Source organism: Embiotoca jacksoni, unplaced genomic scaffold (assembly GCF_022577435.1).
Source record: "Embiotoca jacksoni isolate LCO1_2020_lvr unplaced genomic scaffold, fEmbJac1.0.p SCAF_54, whole genome shotgun sequence".
In the NCBI taxonomy this organism is placed as follows: domain Eukaryota; kingdom Metazoa; phylum Chordata; class Actinopteri; family Embiotocidae; genus Embiotoca; species Embiotoca jacksoni.
This window is the reverse complement of record NW_027185408.1, coordinates 1,588,800-1,604,692: the sequence shown is the minus strand read 5'-3', so window position 1 is coordinate 1,604,692 and position 15,893 is coordinate 1,588,800. Positions and strand designations below refer to the sequence as shown.

The following is a 15,893-nucleotide window of genomic DNA, read 5'->3' as shown; positions in this document are numbered from 1 at the left end:
GACTATTGAAGAAGGAGGACCTGTACTCTAGAAGAAGATGGAGGCAGGTACAATATCTGGCTGATCTTTTCTGGAGAAGTTGGGTCCGAGAATACCTTCCAATCATGTAACAGTGAAATAAGTGGAACAGAGTTGAAAGGAACTTTCTACCCGGAGACCTTGTTGTTATTGCAGATGATTCAGCTCCCAGGAACTCCTGGGTTCTAGGACGGATTCTAAAGACCCTGCCTGGAAGTAAAGGACTAGTCCACAGTGTCCTCGTTAAAACTAAAACAAGTGTTGTACAGAGACTTGTCAACAAACTCTGTCTGCTCCTGGAAACAGAAGAGGAGCTGGACAGATACTTGTAACAGTAGCCTGATACGTGAACTATAAGATGAACTTCATCTGTGGACACTTTATGTTGAAAAGGAATGAAATACACGATTATGTGGGTTTGAATATTGTCTCTATTTATTAATTTGTGTAATTGCTATTTTTTTTAAGCAATTAGGGGCTGGAATGTTAGAGCCATATTTTGTGTTGATAACAAATTATATTAGAATTTGCTTATTTACTGAGATAATGTAAATCTTTCTTTTGACTTGTGAAATAAGATGAAATGCATATGCTGAATTAATTAGTATGTATTAGTTGTGATTGACAAGATGATTGTCAGCTGATTAGCAGCTGGTTGTCAGCTGATTATTAGCTGTGATAGGGGAGAAGGGGGACTGAGTTTTTGGTTCTTCTTCAACCAAGCATGAAGGAAACGTGAGGAAGGGGCATCAGTACAGTCTTTGACCTCACGTTACAACGAGAATGTTTTGTAAACTTTTTTGATTAATGTGAGAATAAACGAAACAACTGAATCGGCGACTGCAGCGTTCTGATTTGGACCGGTTTAACGTGTGAGTCAAGCAGAGCCCCTATTAAGATGGCACAGTTTAAATGAAAAGGACACGGCCATCACACAGACAGACAGACAGATAGACAGACAGATAGACATAGATAGATAGATAGATAGATAGATAGATAGATAGATAGATAGATAGATAGATAGAAGCTATGTTTGGTTAGCATGTGTGTTGCTACGTGTCGTGTAGCTACGGGTCATGAATTGTCGATGCAGGACTTCAACACAGTATTTGCGTTTTGTTTGCTGGTGTTTCTCTTTGGCTCCAGACCTCTATGTAGGTGAACGTCATGACGTCACGTGTTGCGGACGGAGCGTGCTCATTTTCAGTCGGTCCCAAAGAATTCTCTGATTCATGTTCGTCGAGCAGAGAACAAGAAGTTAAATGGAGCAATTGAAAAACAGAAGATGGAGATTCAACCACCTCTGAGGTAAAGTGAATTCTGTGTCATGTCAAATGCAGCTATTAAAAATAATTATTATCTTAAAGCTACTTTAGTTTAACCATGAATTGGTGAACTCCAGTTTAAGCCAGCTATCATTTGTCCTTAGCTCATGTTAGCCGCCCTGATGTCAGACAGTCACTGCTCTGCTGCTGATGGCTTGTTATCCAGTAAGCTGCTTACTTTACTACACTAGTTTTAATACACTTATTTACTAAAAGGAGCTTTCTAGGAAACATTAGCACACTCACAACTGTTTGAATGACAGAAAACGTATTTCTACGACAGTTTATTACTCACGTAAAACTAGATTATTATTATCTTAGAGATGAATTTCCTCTTTCTGGAACTCAAAGCATTCATGGAGTGAAAGAGTCATTTATTTAACGTGTATTTCTCTGTCGTAGATTGAATTTAGCATCATGTGTGTTTGATAAGAAACTTTAAGGTGTTTTTAAGTTTCTATTATCAGAGTATCATATTATGAGCTGCATAGTTTGGTGTTTCTTCTGAAAGCATTTCCTTTCCTTTCCCAGTCAGCCAGCAGGGATGTGAGGCTTCAGAGAGACTCAACAGTACCGTGGATGTTCCAGGCAGGTATGTTGAGGATCGGTGGTGTCCACCGTGTCTCCATCTGTCCTCACATCTCATCACTGTCCTGCACAGACACACGGCGTCTTTTACAAGTCAATTGGAAAACATGAGTACTTGTAAAACAATAGTGTAAAGATGGTAATACTGGAGATCGTTCATGTTTTTAAATAGTCGTTAAAATATCAAAAAAATCAACTACTAAAACGTAGACTTTTTAATTTTATTAATAACAAACCAACAGAAGCTCTTATAAACTTCTAATTTCACACATTTGGAGCTGATAAATAGTCAATAATTCTAAAAGCTGCATTTGTTTGGTACAGACTTTAGGTTTCATTCATGAACAACTTCTTTCAGCTGGAAACAAACTGTAGATTCAGCAGAAACAGGTTAAGTTCAACAAGTATTGTCAGCTGATAGAAATGTGAATTATTTACAATAATTGAACCTTTCAGTGATATTACAGAGGGTTGGACATAGTTTGTTCAAACAACATCTTAAACACAACCTCTGCAGCAAACAGACATTAAATGAGCCTTTTTTCAAATATCTAAGTACGGTCACGTTTCATTTCATCAACTGAAAGACAGAAAACATTTCAACAGGATTTATGAGGTGTAAAAGTTTGTCCCCCTCGAGTTCAGAGACATTTTCAGGCCATCTTGCAGCAGGTTTCAGATCTCCCCACAGATGTTCAGTGATGTTCAGGTCAGGGGCCCCTGAGGGCCACTCCAACAGCCTGAGCTGGTGTTTCTTCAAGCAGTTCATGGTGGATTGTGAGATTTTGCTCTGATCGTTGTCCTGTTGTAGAATCCAGCCTCTTTTCACTGTCCTGACTGACTGCAGGACGTCTGCATCCAGAATCTGCTGATGTTTATCAGCCAAAGAGCTCAGTTTGAACTTCATCTGTCCAGATGGAAGTGAAGGTCAAAGTTCAGAGGTGAGGACATCATTTCACTACTTCTGACACAAAACATATTCTGACATCACAATCAGTGATTCAACGGTGAACCAAAGAGAAACTTCATCCACCATCAACATTTAAAGCTGCTGTCACTTCCACAGGCTCTTCCTCCTACAGAGAACACAGAGACACTGAGGAACCAACTGACCAGAACCCAAATCCAGGATACAGAGGTTCAGTGAATGTGGTGTTGAAGGTGTGGAGGTGGATCAGAGTGTCAGAGGAGATTCTGTAGAAGGACAGAGTGCCAGCAGGACAGTCCACATACACTGCTACTCTGTTGGAGGAGGAGGAGGAGGAGGAGGAGGAGAAGGAGGAAGAGGAGGAGCAGGATGTTACTCTGTTATTGTGCCAGACAGAGTAACGACCACCATCAGAGCAGCTCAGACTCCAGGACTGATCGTTCCCTCCAAACCAGCAGTCATTACTGTTTCCTCTCCTTCTGATTCCTCTGTAACTCACTGCTATATCAACCTCTCCTCTCCACTCGACCTCCCAGTAACAGCGACCAGTCAGACCAGTTCTACACAGCAGCTGAGGACACCTGTCAAATCTGTCTGAATGATCAGGATATGACTGATCTTCTTCCACCATCGTCACCTTCCTGTTGTTGTCAGACAGTTTGAGGTTTCTGTGTACTGAGTTTGTGTCCAGTTCAAGTTCACAGAAATCTGATGGAGAGAAAAAGACACGACACAGCTGCAGTTTATCATCTGACACATCTGATGGCTTTTTTCTTTCTTTACTTACTGACTTGTTGTTCGTTCATAGAAAGTTTAATGATGATACTTTTTGTCAGGCTTTGACTTTTGGGGGACGACATCCAGCTGGATCACTTGAACTAAGACAAAGTAGAATCTTTAAATACGCTTCTCTGATCAGCATCTGCTGTTTTAGGATATCTTGACTCCTAAAGCTTGGATGGTTTTTGGTAGCTGGAATTGTTTGTGATTGGATTCTTGTTTTCACTCAAGTAACTGTGAGTCAAAGAGAACAAGTTTAGAGTTAAACTGATGGTCTTTTATTCCAATTCTATTAAGGACTAAGTTGTATTTTACTTTCTACCGTTTGAGGTAAAAAGACTCTCCGGGAACAGTTTGGGACCAAATTTAGAGACTGTGTGAAAGTTTTCTTTGTTTAGAAATCAGTGGTGAGTTTCTATTGCTGCCCATTTGTAACACCTGGTGACGGGAGGCCTAACGAGCAGGGGGTGTGGTCTGACCAGCTGTAGCCAACCCTGTTGTAAAACCAGGAAGTGTTTGAAGCGTCAGCTTCAGCGTTTGTGAGGGCTTGTCCTACGAAGACTCGGAGGACGTAGACAAAGGAGTCTTTTGTTGGAGTCTCCGGGGGACGCTGAGTATAACTACTGCTATCTGAATATGTGTGTACTTTCCGTACCTGTGCGTATATCTACTCGTAGATACTATAAGCCTCCCACTCGTTCACACCAACACCATAACCTTTCCTCTCTTATCTATCCCACCCGTTCCACACATACCCAACACCTCGTCACAGGAGGACTCTGGAACTGACAGTCAGCTGAAGACAGACTTCATCTCTGGCTTTGATATCCAGCAATCGCTGGACTTCCTTGGTCTCACTGAGACCTGGATCACACCGGACAACACATCCACCCTGCTGCTCTCTCCTCTGCCTTCTCCTTCAGCCACACCCCCAGACCTCCTGGTAGGGGGGAGGGGGAGGGAGTGGGAGGTACAGGTTTACTCATCTCCCCCAAATGGAGTTTTTCTCTTTACCAACTTCCACTTCCTACCTCACTGTCTTTTGAGTTTCATTCTGTGATAGTTTCTCATCCAGTCCAATTAAATATTGTTGTCCTCTACCGTCCTCCAGGTTCTTTGGGAGATCTCTTGGATGAATTAGATGTCCTCCTGTCAAACTTCCCAGAAAATGGTCCTCCACTTGTCCTTCTGGGTGACTTTAACATCCAGACAGAGAAGTCATCTGACCTTTTACTTTTCCTGTCTTCCTTTGCTGTCTCCCTCAGTCCTTCCCCTCCTACTCACAAAGGTTGGAACCACCTGGACTATATTTCACCAGAAACTGCTCCACATCTAACCTCACTGTAACTCCACTTCATGTCTCCGACCACTTCTTTATCTCTGACTCTCTCAAACTGACAACCTGACCACATCAACAGACTCTGGACCTGTCAGTCACAACATTCACTCCCTCTCTCCCTCCTCTCTTCCTCCTCTCTCCCCTCCTCTCTCCCTCCTCTCTTCCTCCTCTTTCCTCCTCTTTCCCTCCTCTCTCCCTCCTCCTCTCTCCCTTCTCTCCCTCCTCTCCCCCTTCTCTCCTCCTCCTCTCACCCTCCTCTCCTCCTCCTGCCTCCATCCTCTATCCCTCCTCCTCCTCTCTTTCTCCCTCATGCATCCTAACTCAGCCACAGACACTCTCCTTTCTACTCTGTCTTCCTCTCTTGATTGTCTCTGTCCTCCTCCATGTCCTCCAGTCCTCCCCAGCTCCGTGGTTGTCTGAGAGACACTATGAGAGCAGCAGAAAGGAAATGTAGAAAATCTAACCACCCTGACGACCTGCTCACTTATCAATCTCTCCTCTCCTCTTTCTCTGCCTCTATTTCTGCAGCCAAAAGCTCTTTCTACCAAACCAGGATTCAAACCTCATTTTCCAATCCCAAAAAGCTCTTCTCCATCTTATCCAACCTCCTTAACCCCCCCCCCCCTCTCCTCCCTCCTCCCTTCTACCAAGCCACTTTGTCAACTACTTTGCCAAAAAGATAGATGATATATGCTCCTCATTTTCAAACCCATCTTCTGTAACTACATTTCCATCATCTTCATCCTCTTCACTTTCCTCTTTCACCCCCCCGTCTCCCAATCAAGTTCTCACCTTGGTAATCCCGACCCCCCCCCCCCAAACACCTGCCCCCTTGACCCCATCCCATCTCACATTCTCCAGTCTATTGCTTCAGACCTTCTTCCTTTTCTCTCCCATCTCATCAACACTTCTCTGTCAACGGTCTGTTTCCTGAACTCTCTGAAGGAGAGAGTGAACCCTCTCCTGAAGAAACCCCCCCTCAACCCGTCTGAAGTGAACAACTACAGACCCGTCTCTCTTCTGCTCTTACTTTGCAAAACTCTCGAACGAACTATCTTCAATCAACTCTCCTCTTATCTCCATCATAATAACCTTCTTGACCACCAGTCTGGTTTCAACAGACCACTCAACAGAGACGGTCCTCCTTCTGTCTCTGAGCAGCTTCACACTGCTAGAGCTGCCTCTCTCTCCTCTATCCTGATCCTTCTCGACCTTCTGCTGCATTTGACACAGTGAACCACCAGATCCTTCTTTCCTCCTTCAGGACCTCGGTGTCTCAGGCTCTGCTCTCTCCCTGTTCTCATCCTACCTCAACGACCTCACTTACTGGGTAACTTGGAGAGGATCTGTGTCTGAACCTTGTTCTCTCACTACTGGTGTCCCTCAAGGGTCTGTCCTGGGTCCCCTCCTCTTCTCTCTGTACACCAACTCTCTCGGCTCTGTCTTTCACTCACATGGGTTTTCCTACCACAGCTATGCTGATGACACCCAACTAATCCTCTCTTTTCCCCGATCTGAAACACAGGTAGCAGCATGAATCTCTGCCTGTCTGACTGACATCTCTCAGTGGATGTCCTCACACCACCTGAAAATCAACCTCGACAAGACTGAACTGCTCTTCCTTCCAGGGAAAGACTCTCCCACCCTCGACCTGACTACTACCTTCAACAACTCTGTTATCCCCGACCCTGACTGCTCGGAACCTCAGTGACACTCGACAGTCAACTCTCCTTTACTGCCAACATCACTGCAACAACACGTTCCTGTAGATACATGCTGCACAACATCAGGAGAACACATCCCCTTCTCATTCAGAAGGAGGTGCAGGTTCTGGTCCAGTTTCTGGTCCAGGTTCTGGTCATCTCATGCCTAGACTACTGCAACTCCCTCCTGGCAAGTCTACCTGTTCGTCCCACTCGTCCTCTGCAGTTCATCCAGAATGCAGCAACTCGACTGGTCTTTAACCTCCCGAAATTCACTCCTCCTCCTCCGCTTCCTTCACTGGTTATTAGTAGCCGCACGCATCCATTTCCAAACATTGGTACTTCGTACCATGCTGTGAACAGATCAGGACCAGCGTACATCCAGGACATGGTCCAACCTTACATCCCAGCTCGTTCACTCTGCTCTGCATCGGCCAATCGGCTTGTTGCTCCTCACTGAGCTAAACACTCTACAAAATCATGACTGTTTGCTGTCCTGGCTCCTAAATGGTGGAATGAGCTCCCCAACGACATCAGGACAGCAAAAACTCTGTACATCTTCCGACGCAAACTAAAAACACACCTCTTCCGACTTTACCTTGAATAGGAGAACTTTAGTATCTTAAAATGGAACTTACTTTTAGCACTTTGTAGTTTGGCTTTCTTGAAGAAATTTTATTTTCTTGATTCTTGTTGTTCTGGGTTTTGTACCCCCATGGTTGAAAAGCGTCAGCAAAATGAAATGTAATAGAATGTAATGTAATGTAATGTAACGTGTATCAGTCAAACTTACACTTCCTGAGACCAGGTTTTAACCTCTGCTCTCCACCATGGTCCACCCTGGAGGAAGAAACAGTTACAATGATTTTCTATCCAACAGAAGTCCTAACTGCTGTTCAACATGAAGCAGAGTTCCTCAGTTTGTCAGTGAGACACAGAAACAGGCTGAAACTCATCAGTGTCAACTGTCTCTCTGATGGTTTCACTGCTGTCTGTGAGGAAAACACCTGAAGAAGAAGTGATGTAGAAATAATCAGAGAGCTCAGTCTCCACTGATCTGCTCTGTTTTTATTGATGTCCTCCCACATGTGAAATACTGGTCTCTGCATGTTGTCCCTTAAAATGAACAGTTTGGCCAACATTTACGTGAACAGCTGACCTATTTTCAGACTGTTCACAAATCAGTCCAACCACCACATTCAGTTGCTTTGTGTAATTTACATGTTCAGAATCAAGGGTGTAATGATGGAGGGAGTCAGCTGTAGAGACTGAAGCTCTGGCAGGAAAAGTTGTAACTCTGGACTGAAAAATAAAACTGACTTGATTTTGAAACTTCATATAAAAACGACTGTATTTCAGAGTGAAGACTGAGGCCGAACTTTGAGTCCTGAACTTCTCAAATTTGTGTCACCAGAAGTTCATCTCATTATGTTTATTAGTTGTTGAGATGAATCAGTTTGGACCAAAGTGGTGATCGACTGATGAACACTGTCGTCCCTACAGACAGGCTGATAACATGGTTCAAGATGAGAAGGATTTGACACCAACTTCACAATGTTTCTAATGAACAGCTGTTTCCATTCGATAAAAGACTTCTGATGATCCACATGTTTCCTAACTCAGACTTCCTCACTCCTCTGAACAGAAACAAGAGAAACAAGTCATCCTTCATGATGATGGACCTGAGCAACAACACATGAAGTCAAATCAACGAGACAAACCTGCACTGTGTGAGCTCTGGTTGTCTGTCCATACCTGAGAGTGTCCAGTCTCCAGTGAGGATCCTCCAGACCAGCAGACAGCAGCTTCACTCCTGTGTCTCCTGGCTGATTGTAGCTCAGGTCCAGCTCTCTCAGATGGGAGGGGTTGGAGCTCAGAGCTGAGGCCAGAGAAGCACAGCCTTCCTCTGAGATCAGACAACCTGACAGACTGGAGTAAGAAAAATATCATCAACTCCAGAAACAAGAAGGAAAATCTTACAGATGTTGAACATCTGCACCAACATGAACTTAAAGATAATTTAACTGATCAACAACCAGATATTTCCTGACCTGAGAGTCTCCAGTTTACAGTGAGGACTCTCCAGACCAGCAGACAGAAAATTCACTCCTGAATCCAGCAGGTCGTTGTTACTCAGGTCCAGCTCTCTCAGACTGGAGGACAGGGAGCTGAGAACTGAGGACAGAGCTTCACAGCTTCTCTCTGACAGGTTACAGACAGTCAGCCTGAAAAGAAAATGTACATATTTGACCCAATTAATCTTGATCTTGATATGATTTAAGAATGTCTTCAATTATACAAATGTTTCCATTTTCTTTGGCTAATAACTGGCTACCCCACATTTATCTTTACATGTTTGTGTTTGTCAGGCAACCTGACATCACTGAAACTCCTGGAATCAAACATTTAGATAGGTTGTTACTCTACATGTATTTAATTTAAAAATGTTTTAACGACAACAAAACCACAATAATGAAGGGGAGATTTTCGCAAAGATTTGTGATTTGAAAAAAACAGACAATGTGTTCAATTATAATTTAAATAACTCAATATAAGTCCAATTTGACGGATTAGTTGTTTCCTGACCTGAGAGTCTCCAGTTTACAGTGAGGACTCTCCAGACCAGCAGACAGCAGCTTCACTCCTGAACCCTGCAGCTTGTTGTTACTCAGGTCCATCTCTCTCAGACTGGAGGACTGGGAGCTGAGAACTGAGGACAGAGCTTCACAGCTTCTCTCCGACAGGTTACAGCCAGTCAGCCTAGAGAAGAATTAACGATGAACACAAATTGTTTTATTTGTCATTTACAAAATGAAACATGTTTGAATTGGTTGATAAATCCTCATACAGAGCTTTGTTGGAGGCTTTGACCACTGGCAGCAGCCTCAGAAGAGCCTCCTCTGAAGCAGAGTATTTCTTCAGGTCAAACACGTCCAGATGTTTTTCTGATGACAGTAAGATGAAGACCAGAGCTGACCACTGGGCAGGAGACAGTTTATCTGTGGAGACACGTCCTGATCTCAGGGACTGTTGGATCTGATTCACTAGAGAACGATAATTCAGTTCATTCAGACATTGGAACAAATTTATGCTTCTCTCTGCAGACAGATTCTCACTGATCTTCTTCTTGATGTACTGGACTGTTTCCTGATTGGTCTGTGAGCTACTTCCTGTCTGTGTCAGCAGGCCTCGTAGGAGAGTCTGATTGGTCTGCAGTGAAAGACCCAGAAGGAAGCGGAGGAACAAGTCCAGGTGTCCATTTGGACTTCTTAAAGCCTCATCCACAGCAGTCTGGTGGAGATGGATTAGTTTTGTTTTGTGTCTAAAGACTTTAGACAAAGATGTTGTTTGTTTTTCCTTCAGCAGGTTGACAGCAGAGTTGATGAAGGTCAGATGGACGTGAAGAGCAGCCAGAAACTCCTGAACGCTCAGATGGACAAAGCAGAACACCTTGTCCTGGTACAGCCCGCTCTCCTCTTTAAAGATCTGGGTGAACACTCCTGAGTACACTGAGGCTGCTCTGATATCGATGCCACACTCTGTCAGGTCGGATTCATAGAAGATCAGGTTTCCTTTCTGCAGCTGATCAAAAGCCAGTTTTCCCAGAGACTCCATCATCTTCCTGCTCTTTTTATTCCAGTGTGGATCTGTCTCAGCTCCTCCATCATACTTGACCTGCTTCACTTTGGCCTGAACCACCAGGAAGTGGATGAACATCTCCGTCAGGGTCTTGGGCAGCTCTCCTCCATCTCTGCTTTTCAACACGTCCTCCAGAACTGTAGCAGTGATCCAGCAGAAGACCGGGATGTGGCACATGATGTGGAGGCTTCGGGATTTCTTGATGTGGGAGATGATGCTGCTGGCCAGCTCCTCATCTCTGAGCCTCCTCCTGAAGTACTCCTCCTTCTGCGGGTCAGTGAACCCTCTGACCTCTGTCACCATGCCGACACACTCGGCAGGGATCTGATTGGCCGCTGCAGGTCGTGTGGTTATCCAGAGGCGAGCGGAGGGAAGCAGTTTCCCCCTGATGAGGTTGGTCAGCAGCACATCCACTGAGGTGGACTCTGTAACATCAGTCAGGATCTCATTGTTGTGGAAGTCCAGAGGAAGTCGACACTCATCCAGACCGTCAAAGATGAACACAACCTGGAAGTGTTCAAAGCTGCAGATTCCTGCTGCTTTGGTTTCAGTGAAGAAGAGATGAACCAGTTCCACCAAACTGAACTTTCTCTCTTTCAGCACATTCAGCTCTCTGAAAGTGAACGGAAACATGAACTGGATGTTCTGGTTGGTTTTGTCTTCAGCCCAGTCCAGAGTGAACTTCTGTGTTAACACTGTCTTCCCGATGCCAGCCACTCCCTTTGTCAGCACTGTTCTGATTGGTTGATGTCTTCCAGGTGAGCCTTTAAAGATGTCTTCTTGTCTGATGGTTGTTTCTGGTCTGTCTGGTTTCCTGGATGTTGTTTCAATCTGTCTGACCTCATGTTCATCATTGACCTCTGCAGTCCCTCCCTCTGTGATGTACAGCTCTGTGTACATCTCATTCAGAAGGGTTCGGTTTCCTGCTTTAGAAATCCCCTCAAACACACTCTGGAACTTCTTCCTCAGGTTTGACTTGAGTTGTCGACACACTGCAGGATTACTTCCTGAAAAAAAACCCCCAAAAAACCCCAAAAAAACATTGACTGTCTCAGTAAACCAGAAGATAAACTTTTTAACATTTTAAATATTTTCTCTCCATGAAATCAATTCTTCACATCAGTTGTGGACAAACAGTTTCTGACTGTTTTCAGTCCAGAAGAATTCACAGATGTGATGAAGATGTTTGCATCATATTAACAGCAGAGTTTGGAAATCTAAGTTTCTCCCATGTTTCCTCTTTCCATCATGTTCCAGCTGTTAAAATCCTTACTGCTCTGCAGACGGTCAGCCAGCTCCTCCTGCTTCAGTCTCCTCAGGAAGTGCAGTGTGATCTTCAGAAATGACTCTCTGCTCCTCCTCTGCTCCTCATCCTCACTCTGACTCTCTAAGCATTCTGGGTAATCTGGACTCAGAATTTTCTGCATCTTCTTCAGCTCGTTCTTTACAAAATTGATCATGTTCTCCTCTAGCAGCTGAAACAGAGAAATATATCAACTTTAACACACAGAACGTATCAGATCATTTTAAATATGCACTGAAATCCTGCTGGTCTGCAGAGTGCAGCAGGGAGAATGTGAGTTTTGGTAATTCACTATTTAGTTTGTGTGTTTACACACCAGAAATATGGAGTCCAGGTTTGTTTCAGGAACGTCTGAGTCCTGCTGATCAACTCTGTAAAGTCAACATCAAAACAAGATGTTTGGTCAGAATTAATCCAGAAACATAAAGTAAAGAGACTTCATGTTTTTAGTTACCAAGACAACCAACACCTGACAGAAGATGAACAGAAAGACAAAACATCCATTTTAAATCACTAATCCAGTCAGACGCCAGTATTTCTCATTCTTACCTTTGATCTTCAGACTTTTATCAACCTTTGGATTCAGTGGGTTTAAACCCTGCAGGTGATGTGCAGGAGATTCTCTGTTGCTGCTTTATGATTAAAAAAAACCTCACTCAAAGCTCGGCCTGTCAATAATGGTGATGTCTGGAGTTTAGTTATTGGAACGTCATCGACTCGGATCAGTCCTGAGATGCAAAAGGCTTTGAACATTTGTGGCTGTCTTGGCTGACACCGCTCTTCAATGTCGCATGGAGGTTGGGTTCAGCACCACTGGACCAGCAGACTGAGTTCAGACATTATGACATCAGGAGGGTTTGATACTAAATGACAAACATTTCACATTATTACCTTTGTTCAACAGACTGGAGTCCATCTTTGAAGTTAATAAGTCGTCCCATAGACCGGTCACTCTTCATGGACACACAGCTGGGTTCAGGAGAATCTGGTTCCTGCTGAAGGATCCTGATGGAAACAGAGATGTGTAGCTTTCAGTTGTAACCCTGCAGATTGTGTGTTTTGTTGGACGCTAACAGAAACATGAATACATCCAGTGTGTTTCCATGAACCTGCAGTCAGAAACGTAATCACTGCTGCAACAAATTGGTATTTTTAGCACGGTGAACTAAACAGACTGAAGAAACGAACTCTGAAGTCCTTTGATCCGCTGAGCTGATGTGATGGTGATGACATCAGGAGGGTTTGGAACCACATAAAAAATATTTCACATTATTACCTTTGTTTAACAGACTGGTGTCCATCTTTGAAGAGAATAGGTTCGACCATAGACCAGTCACTCTTCATGGACACACAGCTGGGAACAGGTCCAGGTCCAGGTCCAGGTCCTGCAGGTCTGAGCTGCTGCTTTGTTCTTCAACAGAACACACAGAGCTCTCAGTGAGAATAATGATGGTGCAGTGATGTGAGTGCTGAGCTGTGACGTGGAGAAGAGTCGTGGACAGTTAGAGACGGTCGTCTCACCTCTGAGCTTCGGTCCGGCTCTCATGTTCCCCACACAGAGTGGTTTTAGAGGGACGGACTCCGTCCTCTCTGTCCTCCCACTGATCCATAGCAGAGCCCACAGCTTCACACAAACACAACAACCTGCTCAGTACGTACAACAACATTCACAGCACAGGACACATTAGTTCTCATCACTGTCTGTAACATGGCTCTAAAACTCAGGACTGACAGACACTTTGCTACAAACACATTATAATCCTGTCATCACTGTTCTTCTCTCAGTGCTGCATAAACCTGCAAAAACATGTCACAGTCACAACATTTGGTGCGGCATAAAATGTAAAATCCTAAATTTAATTTAAGCAACCAGAAATATGATAAATTTGTTCCTCCTGCTCCATTTTTTTTTTACATTTTCTAACAAACTTGGTATTTGTGTTGATCACTAAAGGAATGAAATGTGTTCTTCCAGTTTGTCCAACGTGCTGAAAAACAAAATGTATTCAGAGAAAATCTGGGTGTGAAGAGGATATGAAAGCCTGTTTTTCAGTGTATAAACATTTCTTTAAATATGATGACACAAACCAGGATAATTCCTGTTTTTGTTTTCCACTGTTGGACCCTGACGGCTGAGAAGCCACACAGTTCCTCTTTTTTATTTTTTTCATTTTTATCAGCTGACTAGATTGAAGATCGAATTACGTTCAGACTTCTGCCGGTTTTATTCAGGAACCACCGACAGAAAATCTTTCTCAAATCATTCTACTTTAACTCACGGACAAACTCAACTGCATGTTTGAAATAAATGGACTGAGACAGCAGTCAGTGATCGAACACGGTGAGGTCAGAGTTCATCAGACATGTACAGATTTCTCTGGGAGGATTCTCACCTGCTCGACTTCAGGTCCACTTCCAGACACTTTCCACCTTCGTGTGTAGAGGAAAGATTCGGAGAGAAGAAGCTGCTTGTTGTCCCTCGTCTGTCCTGGTGTCTGAGAGCGTTTGATCTGAGGACGCTGTTGCTTCCTCGTAACTTCAGAGTCCGAGTCTAAAAGCAGAACCAGTCTAGCTTGTGGCAGAGATCCAGTCAGTGGTAGAGAAATCCTACATCACATGATGTTTGTCCATTACATTATATTACATTTCATTTAGCTGACGCTTTTATCCAAAGCGACTTACAATAAGTGCATTTCAATTATGAGGGTACAAACCCAGAACAAGAAGAATCAAGAAAATACAATTTCTTCTAGAAAGCTGAACTACAAGTACAAAAAGTAAGTGTCATTTTAAGCTACTAAAGTTCTCCTATTCAAGGTAAAGTCTGAAGAGGTGTGTTTTTAGTTTGTGGTGGAAGATGTACAGAGTTTCTGCTGTCCTGATGTCGGTGGGGAGCTCATTCCACCATTTAGGAGCCAGGACAGCAAACAGTCGTGATTTTGTTGATTGTTTAGCTCAGTGAGGAGCAACAAGGTGATTGGCCAATGCAGAGCGGAGTGAACGGGTTGGGATGTAAGGTTGGACCATGTCCTGGATGTAGACTGGACCCGATCTGTTCACAGCACGGTATGCAAGTACCAATGTTTGGAAACGGATGCGGGCGCCTACTGGTAACTAGTGAATGGAGCAGAGGAGGAGGAGGAGAAGGAGAAGGAGGAGTGAATTTAGGAGGTTAAAGACCAGTCGAGCTGCTGCATTCTGGATGAGCTGCAGAGGAAGAATGGCACTAACAGGTAGACCTGCCAGGAGGGAGTTATAGTAGTCTAGACGTGAGATGTATATTGAATATTGAAAGTATAAAAGTGGACTAAAAGTCCTGATATTTCATTTTCTGTTGGATCCATCCGTTAACCGAGGAACAGAACAGAACTAATGCAGCAGCGCCCCCTGCTGTGCAGATGCTGATGGGTGCAGTCTGTTTCCAGTTGAAACACGTTGAACATCAACAAAGTTTGTTTCAAACAGACGAAGCTCTGAGAATTATTGACAACTTATCTGCTGGCGAATGTTTTCAATTTCAGTCAGTCACAAATGAAAATGTTTGTTTTACCAGTTTAACATGAACACTTCAAATGAGATGAAAAAGAGAAGGAAACCATTTTAAAGACTCTTATTCTGTGTGTGTGTGTGTGTGTGTGTGTGTGTGTGTGTGTGTGTGTGTGTGTGTGTGTGTGAGCAGAAGAGCGAGCAGTGACTGGATGACCGACTGGGTGGGCGAGCGATCATGAGAAACACAAAGAGAGAGAGAGAGTTAGTGAAGTCAGATCAGTGAACAAATCGCAGCCACAAGTTTTTCTGGAGCACGAGAGAGGCTCGGCCAAGCGAAGCCGTGAGCTGCTCTGACGTTCACGCTTCAGTATGAAAACCTGACAGACGAGCTCAGCGTCAAAAACCCGCCTCTTACTGCGGCGGTGTGCCGAGGCCTCGCGCTCCACCGCCTCTCTGAAAACCCAGCAGCAGGACAGGAAGTGAGGGACGCCTCCTCACGATGAACTCAAAGACACGTTACAGCAAAAAAAAAAAAAAACGAGAGAAGCTACATTACTGAAAATGGAGGAAGTGAAAGAAACCAACAGAATCCAAAGTTCACTCTCTCTCCTGCTTCGAATGAATCGAGTCTTTTAAATATCACTGGAACAATGTTTGGACTCGGTACGAAGTGACGCGTTGCTCTAATTCCTACACTTCTGTCCGTAACTTCCGATGTAAGAAATTATATTTTCAAATTAAACATGCCAAGATCCAGAGACTGAACTTCAAGTTGGCTCGT

At 44.0% G+C, this 15,893-nt stretch overlaps 1 protein-coding gene and 1 pseudogene across 1 annotated transcript; one reads left to right on the top strand and one right to left on the bottom strand.

Moving 5' to 3' along the window:
* Positions 1-2,202: 2,202 nt before the first annotated feature.
* Positions 2,203-11,771, bottom strand: LOC138212307 (protein NLRC3-like). The gene is made up of 7 exons (XM_069172619.1): positions 11,594-11,771; positions 9,530-11,327; positions 9,268-9,441; positions 8,733-8,906; positions 8,437-8,610; positions 7,475-7,521; positions 2,203-3,567 (listed from the first exon to the last, which is right to left on the bottom strand). The coding sequence occupies exons 1-7, from the start codon at positions 11,745-11,747 to the stop codon at positions 3,008-3,010; spliced, it is 3,081 nt and encodes a 1,026-aa protein (XP_069028720.1). The 5' UTR covers positions 11,748-11,771; the 3' UTR covers positions 2,203-3,007.
* LOC138212219 (uncharacterized) lies at positions 4,276-5,093 on the top strand (annotated as a pseudogene).
* Positions 11,772-15,893: the final 4,122 nt, after the last annotated feature.